Source organism: Parastagonospora nodorum (assembly GCF_000146915.1).
Source record: "Parastagonospora nodorum SN15 chromosome Unknown scaffold_33, whole genome shotgun sequence".
NCBI classification, from domain to species: domain Eukaryota; kingdom Fungi; phylum Ascomycota; class Dothideomycetes; order Pleosporales; family Phaeosphaeriaceae; genus Parastagonospora; species Parastagonospora nodorum.
Genome location: NW_001884581.1, coordinates 147,254 through 164,179, shown reverse-complemented (window position 1 = coordinate 164,179; position 16,926 = coordinate 147,254). Strand labels below are relative to the sequence as shown.

The window sequence follows — 16,926 nt, the reverse complement described above, 5'->3', positions numbered from 1 at the left end:
GCGGCCTCGAGGCTAACTATTGCTCCAAGGTTCAATGCATGCAGCCGCGCCTTCCTCCACTCACCACCCACGACAACTGCGCTACGAGGTCACGCTGACCAATTCGCCCCGACCGCAGCACGCACGCTGCACGCTGCACCGCATCGCCCTCCGTCCCGAGTGTCTCTATGCGCACAGAGTTCAGCGTGTGTTGCATCGCACGCGCCTGTCCTGTGTGATGCGCCGATGATGCAACTCCTCGATCCTGCCGGGCTCCACTCCCAGCCGCCCACCAGCCGCCTCGCCTCCCGCACGAATGCACTCTCACATGGCTGCGGAGGTGTCTGATGAATTGTCTACATGAACAGGTCGTAACCCGGCTCCCATCACTCGTCATCCGCATCCGCATCGCGCCTCGGCCGCCCTCGCTTGCGCCCAGCTACCTGTGATGCACCCGCCCCGGTTTCAGCAGGCGCTACACTACTGTTGAAGGCGTCCGCGACGTTCAGCGTCCTCTCGATGGCCTTCTCCAGCTCTTCATCCTCCCCTTCCTGGCCGTACATCGCCCGCACGAATTTGGCAAACCCGTCTCGTCCCACCTCGACCTTGCCACGCGGCCCGACAATGTAGTCGATGGCGTCGTCTGTCGTATCATCCTTGACCTTGACGATATACCCGTCCTTGACCATCAGTGCAAGCGTCTTGTCTTTGGTGCCCAGCGGGGTGGTCTGGTCTGCATTCATGCGACGCAAGGAGCGGTCCAACTTCCCCTCTGGTATCCTGCCCCCAGATATCGTGATCAGGGCGATGGCCAACGTATACAAGCCAACGTACGAGTCCTCTCGGTTGATCTCGTCGGTTGGCATTGGGCGTGAGGGGCCGATGATCTCTGGTATGCGGTATTGTTCAGGCAGGATGGTCTGCAACACCCACAAGCTGCTCGACGTGCTCTGTGAGTTTGATGCATTGGCAGCTTAGAACGTCAGTATGGTAAGACGTGCAGAGGTGCGAGACCTACCGCGCTTCTGTCGCATGGTCACTCTTTCCGCTTTTGGCAGCTCAACCATCTGCATGCCAAAGACGTCCATCAGCTCGGCATTGGCGCGACTGAAGACCTCCTTGAAGAGTCGTGTATGTGATCCGAGGACTGGACATGTCAGTCCTGCACCTGTCAAACTCAACGTGCTCTCACCTTTCTCGTTGATGTCTTGCCGCTTGATGGGCTTCCGTGAATGCTCGCATGACAATGCATATCGGACTAGGCCTTTGGATAATTGCTCGAGACTACCACTGCCAGTATGTTGTGTTGCCTCGTCAGCATGTCAATGTCCTCATCTTCCTCAGGTGTGTCGTCTCGTCTTCTCCGCGGTGTTTGTGTAGGCATGGGGTCTTCGGTCTGTATCTGTATCGGCAAAGCAAGTTTGTAACACGGTAATCGCACTCACCACTCTTCGTCGAGGCACTGTTGCTGTGAGTTGTGATCACACGCACCCCCACTCACTTCGACGCGTCTCAGCCCTACGGCGCGCCCCAGAAACTCTCCGCGCTAAACGCTTGGCGTCGACATCATGCCGAAAGTCAAAGCTCAGATCATCTCATGTAGCACCACCTTCACCCACGCCACGTCCTCAATGCGCCCGCCATGAACGCCCTACGACTTGCTGCCCGCCGGCCAACCTTCCAATGCCTCAACACACCACCGACTCTCCGAAGCAAGCCCCAGCTGCGCAATGCCTCACGATATGCGAAGAACAAAGTACCCGACATGGGCGGCGTGGCCACTGAGGAATTCGTCTCTCTCCACCGCGCAGATGCTGTCCGTAGAGCACAAGCAATCCGGAGGAGGAACTGGCTCGCCCTCGGTGCTGCATTGTCCATGATCGCACCCATCTTTCTCGTCCGGCTATGGGATGTACCCTTGGAGAAGGATGTCACAAAAGAGGAGGAACCGAGTCGCGGCATTGTAGACATGGTCATAGGCCCACCAGCCAAGAACGATGCTCCCAAGAAAGCAGCAGAAGAATTCCAGGGCAAAAAGGTCGTCATCGCAGCCGGCGACAAAATCATCGCCGCGCCCGTAGACGCAGAGAACCCCCAGGCCTCAGACGCCGATGCCATTGAACTCGTCGAAACCGGCACATCCTACGTCCCGTACTTCCCGCGCACCATCCGCCTGCCCACCGATACCACAGGCCCCGAACAAGTCAGCTCCGACGCGGAATACCAGCTCCTCGGCCTCGGCATCCGCAAAGTCTCCTTCCTGCGCGTCCAAGTTTACGTCGTCGGCCTGTACGTCAAAACCGCAGACATCGGCACTCTGCAAAACCACCTCATCAACACCGTCGACCCCACCGCCTCGGCGCTTATTCTCGGCGAGAAGGAAGACCTGCGCGCCGCCCTCCTCGACCCGGAGAAGAGCAACAAGATCTGGGAAGCCATACTCAGCCAGAAGGGCACGGGCGCAGTCGACATGGCCTTCCGTGTCGTGCCCTGCCGCGGCACGGATTTCAAGCACCTGCAAGACGGCTGGATGCGCGGCATCGCGTCACGCACAGACGAGGTGCGCAGGAAACAAGCAGATCTCCTGCGCCAACAAGCTGCGGAAAACAAATCCATCGCGCTCCCTAAGCCCGTCGAGGAAAACGAGTTCTCGGACGATTCGTTCGGGCTCGCGATGAAGGAGTTCAAGAATATGTTCCAGGGCAAGGGCAAGGCGCCCAAGGGCAGTGTTGTTATCCTAACAAGGAATAAACAGGGGACCCTCGGCGCTTTGTACCAGCCTGTTGTGCAGGAGGGCAAGAAGATGGGCGCGGCGACGTGGCTGGGGGAAGTCAGGGACGAGCGCGTGAGTAGGCTGGTGTGGTTGTTGTATCTCGGGGGCCAGAATGTTAGTTCTGAGCCGGCGAGGCAGAGTATTGTGGACGGGTGTATACATATTACCGAGAGGCCGGTGGGGACGGTGGAGGGCATGGTGCAATAATCCACCCATCTCCTGTGAGTATGTGGATACTACTTTAACGAAGCTCTTGCAACCATTTCTATTCCATGCCCAGGTCTACTTGTGTATCTAGACCATGGCACGTCTACATTCCATCTAAAACGCCTCAACAACACTCTCCCGCTCCACCCTCCCATCCCTCATCCGAAACTCATGCACCCTCGTAAACCCCCTCTCACCCCTCCCCGTCTTAAACCCCCGCACCCCCAACCTCGCATCCGTCATCTCCTCATCCTCCCTCTCCCCCTGCGGATCCTCCACCCTCTCAACATCCTTAATCGTCCACACCATCATAACCTTCGCCTTCGCCGCTTCATGCCCCGCATACGCCGCGCTGTCCCGGAACACAGTCACGTCGGTCATATGCTTGACCCCGAGCTCCGCTTTGTGCTGCAAGATCATGTACGCAAGCGTCATACCCACTGGCGAGCCTTTGCGCACTATTAGCCTAGACATCAACATCAGCGGCGCTACGTACCCAGCAGCATATTAAACTCTCTACTCCCCTCGTGGAACTTGACACCCGGCCAGTCCGGGAGGTCATCGAGCTGCGGATCGTCGTGTATGATCTTCGCAATGAGCGGATTCGTCTCGTGGTTGATCACGTATACGTTGAAGTAGTAGCGCAGATTCCGGACGTTGGGGTTGGCGCGCGCCCAGTAGAAGAACATGATGTCGGATGCTTTGCCCAGGTGCGGGAGTTCGTTGGCGTGCGGGCGGCGGCCCCAGTTGTCGGCGGCGGTGAAGGCGGGGGCTTCGTGGCTGAGGCCGTGGATGGCTGTAGTTGTGTTAATGGAGAGGGAGGGGTGGTGAGGTTATGTTATGTCGTACCTCCGCCTTTTTGGTCGATGCCGAAGCGGTACCATGCTCCTGTGGCCTGGGGGTGTTAGGAGATTTTTTGGGGGTGGAGGATGGAATGGGGATTGCTCACGCCGAATTTCTCGCCGTTGACTGAGTAGTGTTGGTCCTGGTATGGCGTCGGGTAGCCGTCTTCGTCCTCAGCGTGCTCGTCGGAGTGCTCGATCGAATAGCAGACGATATCGCCGCCCATTGTTTTTGGCATGTAGCTCAGTCCCAGGGCACTGAGTGACTTTTGGAGATGGTCTGTGTGCGTTCTAGTGGCGTCTGTGAAGTCGCATGCGCCGTTCTGGTCGTAGCTTGCCTCATGCCAGAACCAATCTGTCAAATCCTCTTGTGGTACGGTCAGCTTTGATCGAGTAAGGTAGTCCACAACTTACGTTGAGTGGGCTTGAATGGACTGCGCGCTGACTTTGGCGTCCGTTTATATGGGTCGGGCCAGGCCTTTCCCGCTTCCTCATCGGTTGCTTTGAGGAGGCAGGTCGCAAAATGTCCTTTGACAGCTTTGGCATCTGCCTCTGGCTGAGCCGCGATGTCGTTCTTGTCCCATCCATTGACCACTTCCAAAGGAGGGTCAGGAGGGGGGGTGTCGTCGGGTGAACCGTCCGTTCTAATTTTGAGTCTGTCGAACAGTCCTGGTACCCTTCGAGCAGTAGGCTTTGTGTCGTTCTTGACCACGACTATCCCCGAGAACAAGTGCTCAGACGCGCTTGCAATGGCCAAGGCCGCAAGAGCTGCAACGAGGAAAAGGAGTTTAATCTTCATGATTCGTGGTTGAGAGACTCTACAGTTGAGAACAGACGTAGCACTTAGTCGGGGAAAAGGACTGAACACATTTGTAGACCTCGGACGGTTGGTAGTAAAATTAGTCCGAAGTGAGTGAAAGACAAGCGAGCGGGTGTGGTCGTTTGCTTGTCGGCGTAACGGGACATAAGGAAATCATGGATGGGGAACTTGATGGGAGTGAGAGGACCATGGTCGACGCCTAATATCCAGAATAGCCCTGGCTACATTTATCTCGAGCGCCCCTACCTTTCTCTATGCCAGATAGGTAACGCGCATGTTTGCCAAAACCCAAGCTATTTCTCGATGGGCATCTCAAACTCACTCGAGAGACTGAGAACCTCGAACGATGCACTATGCGCTCTAGATGTATGGGATTGTGTCAAGAGGGTGAGCAATATGATTCCCTCGGCAGCATTGCAAGGCAGTGTGAAGATTCAAGAATGGAGATACTTTTGGGAAGTCCCATCGAGGTTTAAGATGACTTCTCGAGGCCATCGTACTAGTGACTTTGTGTATTGTACCGTCCTCAATTCTCACTTCCTTTCCTATGAGGTGAGGCGACTAGCTCTCGATATGACCAACAAGCAAGACCTGTGAGTCTAGATGAGGCAGAAAATACTAGTGAAGATAGCTTCAGAAGTCTGTATGACTTACCAGTACTGTACGTAGATAGCATATATCGACAGCAGTCCATCAGGACGAAGTCTCTCATGCCCCTGAGAGCACCGGTACGAGGTCGATACGGCATCCGGACAGCTGCTTCATTGCGCGCTTAGAGACGGCTGGAGATGAAAAGTTCGCGCCAACTTCGAGCTCAATCCAAATTCGATCAGAACACACGTTCAAAGTCGGTCGTGCTTCGGTGTATAGTTCATCGACTCCACGCGTTCGGGCGGGAGCAGTCGGCCCTTCATGCATCTCACCGTCTGACGCCACCGTACAGACAAGCATATCCAAGCAACTTACCAAGGCTGCTCACTCTGAGGCATGCTCAAGCTATCACTTTACTCGACAACAGTACTCACACTGACTAATCTCATAATAGACCATCGATTAATGTGAGTGAACACTTAATAAGTGGGGCGATCGTGCGGGTTCGCAAATTAGCTACGTCGGTGAAGCAAATTCTCTGGCAGATGAGTAAGCCATTAGGAAAGAAACAAGACCGATAAAAAAAATCGATTTTCACCCCATCGTCAAGTTGAACGTCCGATGGGGATGTTCAGCCTCATCGCCTTCGTCCCGTCCCGCTCTACGCAGCAATGACATAATATCGACACGCGCTCTCGCTTAGTTCCGCGGACCCCTACACATGACGTAGCACCATCATCTCTCTGCACATCACCTTCCCTTCACTCGCCAGTGCGCTTTTTCGCCGGATGTAGCCGGACGCTGATAAATATCTTCATCGCATACGATTGGATAAGCCTGATGCTAATAAGCTTTGAGAAGCATGATCAGCGCTCAGCACTGGTCGGCCGAAGTGTGCGAGATATCTGCGTGGAGATTAAGTGATATGGTAGGATCGTGATTTGCAGAAGTGGAGTATGGGAATTGATTTGTGGTGTGTGACGTGGTTCGGAGGAGATCTTTTTGATCGTTAAAAACTGGTGTTGTGGTGCTCCCTTGCTTCGCACCCAACTGCCGCCCTCATCACATCGCTGAGCTTATTTTGCATTAGTAAAGAGCTTGATCAGGTGGTTGTGCATCCCTTGCTTCCGGTCTTGCTGTCTTATCAACTTTGTTTACCACACATCATACTTCACTACAACACCCGACAAGATGGCAGTAATATGGGGCCTCGACCTCCACGACATGAAATGGAGTGCTTTCTCCAACTCATACATGTGGAAGAACACAGACTACCACATGCGACGAACAAGATTCATCATCTACCAGTGCGCAATGATCCTGTGCGTGGTCAGCGAAAGTCTAGGCACGGCAGCGTTGAGTGGTATGTATATCGTATACTTCAAAGACATCAACTAACACTGCCCAGACTACGTTGACCAACAAGCCTTCATGGAAGCTCAATTTCCGGCCTCATACGTCCACAATAACAACTTCATCGCCATCGCGTCCTTCAACATCTTCGTCGGCATCTTCGTCGCCACCATTTTCGGCGCCGCCTTCTTCTTCGACCTCTTCTGGCCAGAGCGCCACGAATCGCCGGCCGTTAAGATGGCGTGGCGCATCTGCTCCGTGCTCGCGTGCGTATTGACACTCGCATGCGCGCTGACATACACGATCATTGTGGCGACCAAGAGCGCGTATGTCACGGGGTCAGATGAGCAAACGGCGGAGAGGGAGCTCGCTATGTACGGTGGCAGTCCATTGAAGTATAGAGAGAATGGCCGGGCGATTGCTAGTGTGGTCTTCTTGTGGCCCGGCATGGTCTTTACATTTGTGAGGTGAGTCTTGCTGTTATCCTTGCCCTGCTATGAGCAGTCATATTGATGCTTTCAAAGCACCTACTTGTTGTGGCACTCGATCGCACACATCGACGCACACGGCCCAAAGTCGATGCACGCGCGTACCCGCGATGGTATATCGAAACCTGTCACTGAAAAGCCCGTCGACAACGGCAGCCTCGCAGATTCGACAGCTGATGGCGCTGGGCTCCCACAGCCTGGTCACACCTATGCGAAGCCGGAAGGGTTCCATGACCGCAACGCAGATGCGAATCACAGCGTCGTATGAGTGCCATGTGTAGCAAGAGAGCTTGCTTATTATATGTTACAATGATGAGACGTTTTTTTAGGTGGTGCTCGAATGGTCTTCGTAAAGTTCTATCAACATTTCCCCCGTCACAGTGGCGGCGTTGACCTAATATACAGAAAGAGTCTTGCTCCATGATCTTTGTACTCTTTAGTCGTTCAATGCTGATAGTATGAATTACATTAAGTCCGTCAGCTGCATTCGCTAAGCGAATCTCACCGGTCGTGGGATGCTGCTGCCTGCCCAGTTGGACCTCACATCAGCTCCGTCCGCGACTCCGCAAAACAACCATTTATTCTATTCTCTCTACCCAGATCATGTCCAACGCCGAACTATGTTCACGGTGCCAGTCCTTAATCACAGGCACTTTTCCAAAGTCGGTGAGGCACCATGGATCCAAGAGCGATGTGCAAGTAGCCGCAGAAAATGGCTGCTTCATTTGTGCAGGATTCCTCAATGGCATAGCCACACTTGCTACTGCAGTCTCGAGTGAGTGCGACATTTTGGTGTATGCAGAAGAGGAATTCGAAGATGGTTGGAGACTAGCAGTGAGCTTGTCCGAATCCGAATACAAGGGCTATCAAGCGCCGTCGTATGCTGCATTCGACTTTATATCTTTAAAAAGTGAGTATCACGTCCTGGACCAATAATCACTGAAATTATACTCAATGGTGTTAGATCTAGACGCAAGCAATTCTGGAGCGATGCTAGATCCCTGCATCAGGGTATCCTCGCTACAACGGTGGATGAATCAATGCTTGCAAAGCCACACCGCCTGTCAACGAGATTCGACAGTATATTGGCCGACGCGCATCATTAATGTGGGCACAGTGGCCGAACACGACTGCCGACTATGCGTCACGGAGCAGGAGGAGATGCATGGACCATATGCAACTCTCAGTCACTGCTGGGGCAATTCAGTGCTGACCAAGCTGCTCTTGAACAATTTCGATAACATGGTCGATTCTATTGATGAAGAAAATTTACCTCTAACATTTCGAGAGGCGGTTACGACTATACGACAACTTGGCATACGATACGTCTGGATAGACTCTCTATGCATCATCCAGGACTCTGCCGAAGACTGGCAGATTGAGTCGGCATCAATGACACAAGTTTACCGTAATGCTATCTGCTGTCTCGCCGCAACGGGGGCGCACGACAGCTCCCAAGGTCTTTATCTAGCCCGAGATGCTCCCAAGGTCCCGCACCAAATTACTACATCGTGGACCGACAAATCGAATACGATATGTCTAGCGGTACCCTTATCATCCTCTCAGATTATATTGCGCGACGTACAAGGCCCTCTCACAAAAAGAGCTTGGTGCTATCAAGAGCTGCGCCTCTCACGTAGGATCATACATTTTACAAAAGAGCAGATCTTTTGGGAATGTTGCGAAAATAGAGCCTGTGAGTCGATGCCCCTCGGTACACCCAAGTATGATCGCGACAGAAACGCTACCAGGCATTACCTCCGGCGAGATATGCTGGATCAACATGGCACAATAAGCTCTGTGCGTGGCATCACCCCGCACGAATTCTGGCTCACTACTGTTGAGGAGTACTCTAAGGGGAAGCTCTCATATGCCTCCGATCGTCTCGTTGCTGTGTCTGGCTTGGCAAGGTTACTTCAGAAGAGTATTGGGAGTGGCTATGTGGCTGGCATGTGGAGGAAGAATTTGGAGTTACAGCTTTTATGGACAGTATGGGAGATGGGCGAAACAAGACCTAAGAACAAACCCGAGAATCGACGACCATCCTGGTCGTGGGCGCCTCTAAATTCACGCATTTGTTACGCTACATTCAGGCATCCTAAAAGGTTTCCAGACTTCCGCTCGCTCGCCCGGATTCTTAACGTCACTGTTCAATCAGTCACCAATGACACATATGGTGAAGCCCAGAGCGGGATCGTAACAATGCATGGGCGCATCTACCATGTTAGAGGTAACTTCTTTGCCGGCGAAGCTCGGCATTGTGAGCGCAGGCTCACGCTTTGGAACAGCTGGGAGTTAGAATTTCTTGTTAGCTCAGGCAGGTTTTACTGGGACACACAGCGCGACAAAGCCAACTTTGATGCAGGACATACCATTTACTGGATACCTATATGGGCTCGACATTCCTATCTCGTTCTAGAAGCACTGCTACTCTACAAACTTGATGGTTCGGAGCAAGACTATCGTAGAGTCGGGAAGTTTTTCCTTTATGATGCGCTTGGTCAGCCCGCGGAGCGTAAGGCATATTCTCGCTTCTGGGACGAATTCCTTTCATGCCCCGAGGAAACAATCCGGATTCACTGAAGAATATCGCACATCAACATACCACACCATCACCAGTCCTAGCAATGCTTTATGGTTGGTGAGTGATCAGCCTGGAAAGCCTCGCCGATTTCGGGCGCAGCTGAAGTAGACCTACCAGATATTGAAGTCAACTGCACCGTACTTTGCCGCCCCCTGGGCCCGATTCATAGTACCTAAATAGGGCGATCCCAAGTGATTACCATGTCGTTGTAACTCCTCCAGCACTACTGCATACTTAACCAACGTGTTGGCGTCAAGTTCGACCAGAAACACCTCCGCTCCGCTCCCTCTCCTCAAGATTTCAATCAACAACTCCCCCTCGCGTCTTGAAATCATACTTGTTGTACATGATCAATATTCTCAACTCCAGACGCACTGTAGCACCGCTGCTCATTGTATAGTGTCGGATTCAAATTCCTTTTCCCGATCCACATCCCTAACAGACCCAGATCGAAAAGAGCCCTTTCTCAACGGACCCAAATCGAAACCACAAACTGACCCATACACATTCTAATTCGTGCTGTGACGCGATGCGCATACTTATTTTCACACCGATCGAATTCATCTGGGCCTTATCAACACAGTTATTAACTCTCAATACGTGTTGTCATATCCGCATCTACTCCTCCCCTCCGCACCAAACTCAAAACACCTATCCTAAACTCATCAATCCTCCCCTCCCCACGCAACCCAAATCCCGCTTTACTCCAAAACAGCACGTCCGCACATCCACTTTCCACCAGACTCACTCCCAAACCCATCAATCCGCGCATACCCATTCCGTCCCTTTTTCCACCCATCCCCGTTTCGTACATACACTCCCTATCACGCCAGACTCACTCCCAAACCCATCTCACCCACGTCTCCACGCGCCGTTTCACCGCGCATCCCAATGCAGCAACTCGACCCCCTCCGAAACAAAAAAGAACGCGCCAAGATTCCTGCGTTTAGTTTCACAGTACCTCCCCATCCGTTGCGGAATAAGACATTACGCGACAGGACTTCCGTATCGCCCTAGCGTGTGTCCGGTGATGGGGATTTGAGTATGTGAATCCGGGAATGGAGACGACACGTGGAGTGCAGCAACGCAACGGGCAACGGGCGTGCATGAAGCTTGCTCGCTCGCTTAGCCGCAGTGTCGAACGGTCTCGCATCCGTGTGTCAGTCACGTGATATCCTCTGGGCGTCTACATGCAATCTCCGCATATCGAACATGATCAAACCCATTCAAAGCAAACCATCCTATTCCTGGCTAGTTCGAAACTCCCAAAACAACCCAGCTCTTAAAAAGTCCGCACCGTCCCCTGGGCTAAATTCCCTCGGCGTCCGCCGGGCGCAACTCTTTAAATCGGGCCCCGTCTAATCTTCCCAGGCCCTACCGCATGAATCTTAAATGCCATGGTCCTTCTAGAAGCCTGTTTGGCAAAATCCCAAAACAACGCGACCACGCGAGCGAGCAAGCGATAATATTTCCCTGTCGATAGGCCTATCCTGGTTGGAAAATAAGGTCCAGGGTGCGCGCAACGCCGCGAACAAACGTGCGCTTGTCGGGATGGGATAAAGCCTGTTCTGAATCCGCACAGCCCCGGCGCAGAGCTTATCGATACGCCTTCGTTTCGTGTGTCAAGTGTGCTCATTTAGCTGGCGGAAGGGGTCAGAGGGGCGAAGATATGGAAACATGGCGTTATCTATTTGAGCCAATTGAACATTTCTTTTCATATTTCATTTTTAAGAATTTAACTTTTACGCTTCCGTGTGAGCAGCAAAACAAACACGAACTGGCGCCCGAATTAGGATGTGCACTTGGCTTCCGCGCTAGCACACGTTCGCGTGGAAGCTGAGCCGCGTTGGTGTGTTTCGCCGAATAACGACGCAAAGCCGTAGCGCGGATTAGGTAGACTTTGCGGACCGAACGCTTGTCGTGTGGCCGGGAAATTGGAACGTTCGTGTGTGCAAGGGGACATGGTTGTCGATTATAAGGCTGAACGGGGGAGCTTGCTATAGCTCCGGGAAAAAGGAGACGTCAGTGCGTTGCCCTAGGGAAAGATTGCACAAAGGCGATTTGCTGGGAGGATATATGTCAGGTTGAGTAAGGTGCTCGAGCTGCACAATTCGCCGTGCCAAGTGTGAGTCAAAATCAAGACGCTGGACACGAGAAATTGAGTTGAGAAAAGAAATGGCGGGGATATTGGTTGAGGTTGTAGTGTATTGTGTTGTGTTGTGCTCACGTTCTCACGTCAGAGGCCGTGGCCCATGAGCCTTGGTGACTGTTGGATGTTCTGGTACGCTAATAGATTCGTTCGCAGGCCTGTCGTTGCAACGCTTGCTTAGACAGTGCGTCGGTCTGTCATGACCCTCACGACCGAGCCTGGGCCGGCGATTTCGACCAGCTGAGAGAGTCAGTAAGCAGATGTCGATGGATGCTTGGCAACATGGAGACTGGCATACCTTCTCGTGCCAGCTGAGCAACACGCTCATAGCCTGGCCGCCACCCTCACCTCCGCCGCGGGAATGGACTTGTGAAAAGCCTGTTGCTTGTGGAGTGATGTTGCGCGTATTCGAGGGCGGTGAAGCCTGCGCCATGCCCTTGTAGCTGTCACAAACCGTTAGCTGGTGCGGTGCGAGGTGGTGCAATCGTGGAGAGGAGGTAAAGACGATTGGCGAGTGGCGTATGTGAAAATGATCAGATGTAGCATCAATACGGGCCGCAACGTACATGTACTTCATCAACACGTCCAATGCCTCTGTCCCACCCGGGGCACCGTATAGGCGGCTGAGTATTGGTGACATGTCCGACTGCCGTATGGATTGGAGAATCTCGATGACGGCGGCGAGGTGGACTTCCTGCATGGTGAGACAGTCAGCCTCGTCTCCCTTCGTCTGTGACGGTGTAATGGGTAGTAGCCTGTCCTGGTTGTTGGTAGCCCGATGCCGGAGTCACGGTCGCGACTGTGACCAGCAAGAGCCGCATTCGGAGAGACATTGACAGTGGGGTCCCATTGCGGTGGGCTGCCATAGTCGAGGTGTGCGAGGAACCTGGTGGAGGTAGCATGCACGACGTACCTTGCCCTTGTCGTCGGCGCCATATGGAGGGTTCTCAAGAGCACCCTGCAGCGCCCCTTCGTTGTCTCCGCCTCTTAGCAGCTGCCGTATTTGCTGTGCATTGTTCTGGACGTCGGCGGTCTCAATGGGGGTGACGGCGGGCGTGAGAGAGCTCAGGTCGAAGTTGGCGGGGCTGTCGGGGTCGAGGGCGTCAATGTTGATGGTCCGCCAGTTGATGTTGGCCATGTTGGTGATTCGGACTATCGGCTGTAGTATGTGTGCAAGATTGGTGGCGGGGGGCGTCGGTAGGCGGCAATGGAGCTGTGGTGAGGTTGCAATTCGGCGCGCCGGTGGTCGTGGGGTGCAGCAGCTGTCTCCACACCGCCAAGTCGCGGCTGCCACTTTCAGCGCCGACAACGTCTGGCAGCACACCCAACGCTCGTACAAACAAGGGTCGCCTCTCGAAACGGATCGGTACCAGCACCACACACGCCTAGCACGACTACTCGATCTGCCCGCCACGGAGATCCACAGCGCCACAAGTGTGACGGCAACGGCTCCAGCGCGCTGGATGAGAGCGTCACGGCAAGCAATGCAACGCAACGTCATCGCAAATGTGTTATCGCAAAAGGTGTAGATTTGATTATTCTATACTATACAGCCAGGTGTCGCGAGACACCGTCAAAAGGCCCAGGCACCGTCTAGTAGTATCCCAAAAGCCACGGATGGGCGGCCCATCTAAGCCGTTGCGCAGATGGCCGTCGTGAAAGCAAAATCGTGTGCTGGTCGTGAACCGCGAGGTTCGACCCAGCCGAGCTATTGTACAAAATGACCCATGCCGTTGATGCCAGCGAAGGCAGGCAATGGAAGTCTACCCATATATGTCCCGAAAAGAAAAGAAAGAATCCGTTTTTGGTATCTATGCCTGGGCCGTATCCTAGTCTATAAAACGCCGATGAAAGAACTTTTTGCCGCAAGGAGAGTCGCTAAGAGGAGGACGCAAGGGGTACAGTGAAGTCGCTCGATAACGCAGGACGTAAACCGGTAATCGCGGTGGGTATTAGGCTGCTGGAAGAAATCGAAGAAGTGATCGCTGGATATTAAAAGCGGTAGTGCCGAGGTGCTCGGCGGAAAGAGGTGCGCCTGGAAACGAGAGTGGCGATGCGAATGGTTGTGGTGGTGTGGTGCGGAATTGGCGTAGGGCTGCAGTCATGGTGGTTAGTCAGGATTCTCATGCAAGGCAATGTGCAGCTGTCACTTACGACGCGCGAGATGTCATCCCTCTGCTCCCAACGGAACACGGTGCGATTGCGCCAGATTGCAGGGCCGGCAGTGCGAAGCCGAAGAAAAGAGTCGGCGTTGTCGATGTTCCGTCGAGAGTGCTTCACGATGGGCCTTATTTGGGCGGTGGTGGCGGCGGCTTGGGGGTGCCGGTGGTGTCGTAGCAGCCACGGCCCATGTTGAGCGATTCTGACTCTCTGAAGATCATGTTGTTGGTGGGTGTGTTGTCTGTGTTTTATGTCAGAACAATGTTCCACGGGGCGGCCATATATAGACGTCGCAACACCAGGACCGGACTTACATATGGCTTGAGCCAGGATGTCTGTCAGCGACGGCTGAATAGGGCTGTGCGAGGACGGCCGATGGAAAAACAGATAACAGACGAAACGGGACGAGAACGAGTGTGGTGCTGGTGTGACTGGGCTTGGGTGGGCTTGGTGTGTGGGTAAGCTCGATTAAATAGTGTCGTGTACCAGTGGTCTACAGCCAGGTAGGCGCTGGGCTCGGATGAGCAGGAATGAGTGGATGCGTCAAAGGGAGTGAGGATGAGAGTAAGAAATTCCGACGGGAGGGCGCCGTGCCTGATATAACGTGTGGGCTAGAATAAGGGGCCTGTAACTGAGTAGCCAAATGGCCTTGGCCTGGCGGCGAGACAAGTAAAATGAGAGACTGTGCTTTTCTCAGGAAGACAGCGCGCAGACTACATGACGTGCCGGGAGCAGACGGGACTTTCGGGGGTGTTTCAACTAGCTCCCTGTCGCCCAGTGCAGGCCTGCTTGTGGCAGAAATTGTGTGCGGCAGCGACAGGGAGCCAGGATGATCTGCGCAGCTGAATCCACCAAATCCGCCAAATCCACGACAAAGGTTATCCCCTGCGCCGCTAGGAGCCGTACCTGCAGCGCTAGCACAGGGCCACATTAACGGCTGCGGCATGGATGGGCGTGGTTGTGAAGGGCGACGATGGCCAGCAGTGAGCACTGATTTTCTGAGGAACTTCCTCCTGCTCCCCGAGCGCAACGACACCTCGTGTGTCGACGCCCAAGAGTCACGACTCATCGGGCCGCCTCCAACACGGAACCCCCCCGGTGAGACACCCGCGCACGCTTAGATGAGATAGCGTCAGCGCGCGCGACCTGCTCTGCTTTGCTCTGCTCTGCCCTGCCCTGCCCTGCCCTGCTGGCTCTGGCTGCTGCCGTCGCTGGCACTGGGCCTTGACTCGCCGTGCCGCGCTTGTTGGTTCCGCGCCAGAAGCAATGCTGGAAGGTTAGAAACGCCTCACAGCCCGCGGGACTCCTTCCCCGATGGGCCCACTGCTGCGCGCTGATTCACCTCTCCATTCCATCGCTGGCTCGCCCTGTCGCCCAGTCCGCTGGGAGTGCTGGCCTGCTGGATGTGCTGGCTGGTGCGAATGATTCAGATGCTTGCTGTTGAGCGTATCGCCTCTACTGCGATGAGAACCATGGCGAGAGGAAGTCGTCTATCGCTGTCGCGCGCCACGTGGGATGATTGCTGCGCTGGGCCGCTCCTTCCTCCACGCCCTGCCGCCCATTCAATCAGGAAGCTGCCACCGCGCACTCCCACTCCGACCTCACCCAACTGTTCCTCTCCAATCCCTCCCTCACCAGGCATCGCCCGTTGACGCTGCAACAGCACCGCCGACGGCCGTAATGAGAGCGTTGCCCGGCTCGCGGTGGGTCCCCGGCGCCACGACAGCCTGCATGTATGCATCCTATGCTTTCTGGAAGCATGCCCGATCCAGCAAGGTGTCTCACCGCCCGCCCTCCACGCATGTCACCCGCAGTCCATCCTACACAGCGCGCAACAGTCTCATTCAATAGCGTCTGGAATGTGTCGCCAGGAGAGCCTGATCTAAGCCTCACTCCTTCGTACTGTACAGTCGCATTCTCTGCGCCGATCGTTCCAAGGACACGGTTGCCGTGCAAGCATCGACCTGGACACGCTCTTTGCTCGTCGCTCGCTGCAACGCTGCTGCGCCTGCTAGGGTCTGATCCTGGAGCCGGTTCCACGCACAACCCGCTGTGCAGCTGTCAAAATTCGCCTGTCGCCCGATGCGTCATTGTCGTACAGAGTCACTGGCGACGAGCCGTCCTGGTGAACACTGCTTTTGGCACGGAAAGTCACCATGACGCTGTGCTGTTCCTTTAGAAGGTGCTCCGTTCTGCCAGCCAGTTCCTCACAAAATGCCTGATGCCACAGTGCCAATAATATAATTCGCATTCTCAAACGATGCTCATTGGCTGCGGGCGGCTCGCAGCCGATGTGCACACCCCTTACCGGATGGGTATTGACAGGGGTGCAGCCTTAGTCAGGCACATATACCACATCGCAGGCATCATTATTTGACCAGCCTCCTCAACGAAGAAAAAACACGGCGAGGGCCTTCCGGTGTGCGCGGACGGTCAACATCGCGCTGTTTGTCAGGCTACATGCTGTGTTTTCGCGCGATCATCCTACAAACTCATGGGCGATTGCTCGACACGGCCTCATGCAGGCGCCCAATGCACACTTTTTACCAGCAGCATCGTTGTCACACGGCCATTCCCCGTTCAACGCTCAATATGACAGCTACGCCACGGCATCCTCCATTGACGATTATCATCAACTTTGGCTTGCGGGGAGACGGGCAAGTGGATGCTGTCGAACGGTTTCGTCGACTACTTTGAGCGCGCTACTGCAATCTGCAGCGGATGCCCACTCCGGTGGAAGCGAGCAAGGATGGCTGATCGAAGAGGACACGACCTGCACGGCAACCCTGCCCGACACGTGGAAGTCTCTTGCGGGCCTCTGCCCACCTACTAGAAGCGGCATCGCTGAAACATCCGCGGAAATGGCTCCGTTCAATAATCCCGCCCATCAGTGGACGAAGTTTATGCTTCGATAAACTCAGATGGAACATCAGGGAGAATACCGCAGCCTCTCGGACCGTTCATCAAAGCTGACGGGCCG

At 54.4% G+C, this 16,926-nt stretch overlaps 9 protein-coding genes across 9 annotated transcripts; 5 read left to right on the top strand and 4 right to left on the bottom strand.

The window, feature by feature from the left end:
* Positions 1-365: 365 nt before the first annotated feature.
* SNOG_14702 (hypothetical protein) lies at positions 366-1,363 on the bottom strand (the record flags this gene model as incomplete). The annotated part of the gene is made up of 3 exons (XM_001804833.1): positions 366-952; positions 998-1,202; positions 1,268-1,363. The coding sequence occupies 3 exons, from the start codon at positions 1,361-1,363 to the stop codon at positions 366-368; spliced, it is 888 nt and encodes a 295-aa protein (XP_001804885.1).
* Positions 1,364-1,621: 258 nt separating this feature from the next.
* On the top strand, positions 1,622-2,959 carry SNOG_14701 (hypothetical protein; the record flags this gene model as incomplete). Its single annotated transcript, XM_001804832.1, has 1 exon — positions 1,622-2,959. The coding sequence occupies one exon, from the start codon at positions 1,622-1,624 to the stop codon at positions 2,957-2,959; it is 1,338 nt and encodes a 445-aa protein (XP_001804884.1).
* Positions 2,960-3,447: 488 nt separating this feature from the next.
* On the bottom strand, positions 3,448-4,600 carry SNOG_14700 (hypothetical protein; the record flags this gene model as incomplete). Its single annotated transcript, XM_001804831.1, has 4 exons — positions 3,448-3,755; positions 3,809-3,854; positions 3,909-4,156; positions 4,216-4,600. 4 exons carry the CDS (start codon positions 4,598-4,600, stop codon positions 3,448-3,450), a joined length of 987 nt encoding a protein of 328 aa, XP_001804883.1.
* A 594-nt stretch (positions 4,601-5,194) lies between these two features.
* Positions 5,195-5,397, top strand: SNOG_14699 (hypothetical protein; the record flags this gene model as incomplete). Its single annotated transcript, XM_001804830.1, has 2 exons — positions 5,195-5,214; positions 5,295-5,397. 2 exons carry the CDS (start codon positions 5,195-5,197, stop codon positions 5,395-5,397), a joined length of 123 nt encoding a protein of 40 aa, XP_001804882.1.
* Positions 5,398-6,403: 1,006 nt separating this feature from the next.
* SNOG_14698 (hypothetical protein) lies at positions 6,404-7,321 on the top strand (the record flags this gene model as incomplete). Its single annotated transcript, XM_001804829.1, has 3 exons — positions 6,404-6,575; positions 6,621-7,032; positions 7,090-7,321. The coding sequence occupies 3 exons, from the start codon at positions 6,404-6,406 to the stop codon at positions 7,319-7,321; spliced, it is 816 nt and encodes a 271-aa protein (XP_001804881.1).
* Positions 7,322-7,656: 335 nt separating this feature from the next.
* Positions 7,657-9,636, top strand: SNOG_14697 (hypothetical protein; the record flags this gene model as incomplete). Its single annotated transcript, XM_001804828.1, has 2 exons — positions 7,657-7,963; positions 8,018-9,636. 2 exons carry the CDS (start codon positions 7,657-7,659, stop codon positions 9,634-9,636), a joined length of 1,926 nt encoding a protein of 641 aa, XP_001804880.1.
* A 2,190-nt stretch (positions 9,637-11,826) lies between these two features.
* SNOG_14696 (hypothetical protein) lies at positions 11,827-12,924 on the bottom strand (the record flags this gene model as incomplete). The annotated part of the gene is made up of 4 exons (XM_001804827.1): positions 11,827-12,026; positions 12,085-12,229; positions 12,353-12,480; positions 12,700-12,924. 4 exons carry the CDS (start codon positions 12,922-12,924, stop codon positions 11,964-11,966), a joined length of 561 nt encoding a protein of 186 aa, XP_001804879.1. The 3' UTR covers positions 11,827-11,963.
* A 1,150-nt stretch (positions 12,925-14,074) lies between these two features.
* Positions 14,075-14,892, bottom strand: SNOG_14695 (hypothetical protein; the record flags this gene model as incomplete). Its single annotated transcript, XM_001804826.1, has 3 exons — positions 14,075-14,187; positions 14,261-14,409; positions 14,444-14,892. 3 exons carry the CDS (start codon positions 14,890-14,892, stop codon positions 14,075-14,077), a joined length of 711 nt encoding a protein of 236 aa, XP_001804878.1.
* Positions 14,893-16,160: 1,268 nt separating this feature from the next.
* SNOG_14694 (hypothetical protein) lies at positions 16,161-16,861 on the top strand (the record flags this gene model as incomplete). The annotated part of the gene is made up of 2 exons (XM_001804825.1): positions 16,161-16,175; positions 16,310-16,861. 2 exons carry the CDS (start codon positions 16,161-16,163, stop codon positions 16,859-16,861), a joined length of 567 nt encoding a protein of 188 aa, XP_001804877.1.
* Positions 16,862-16,926: the final 65 nt, after the last annotated feature.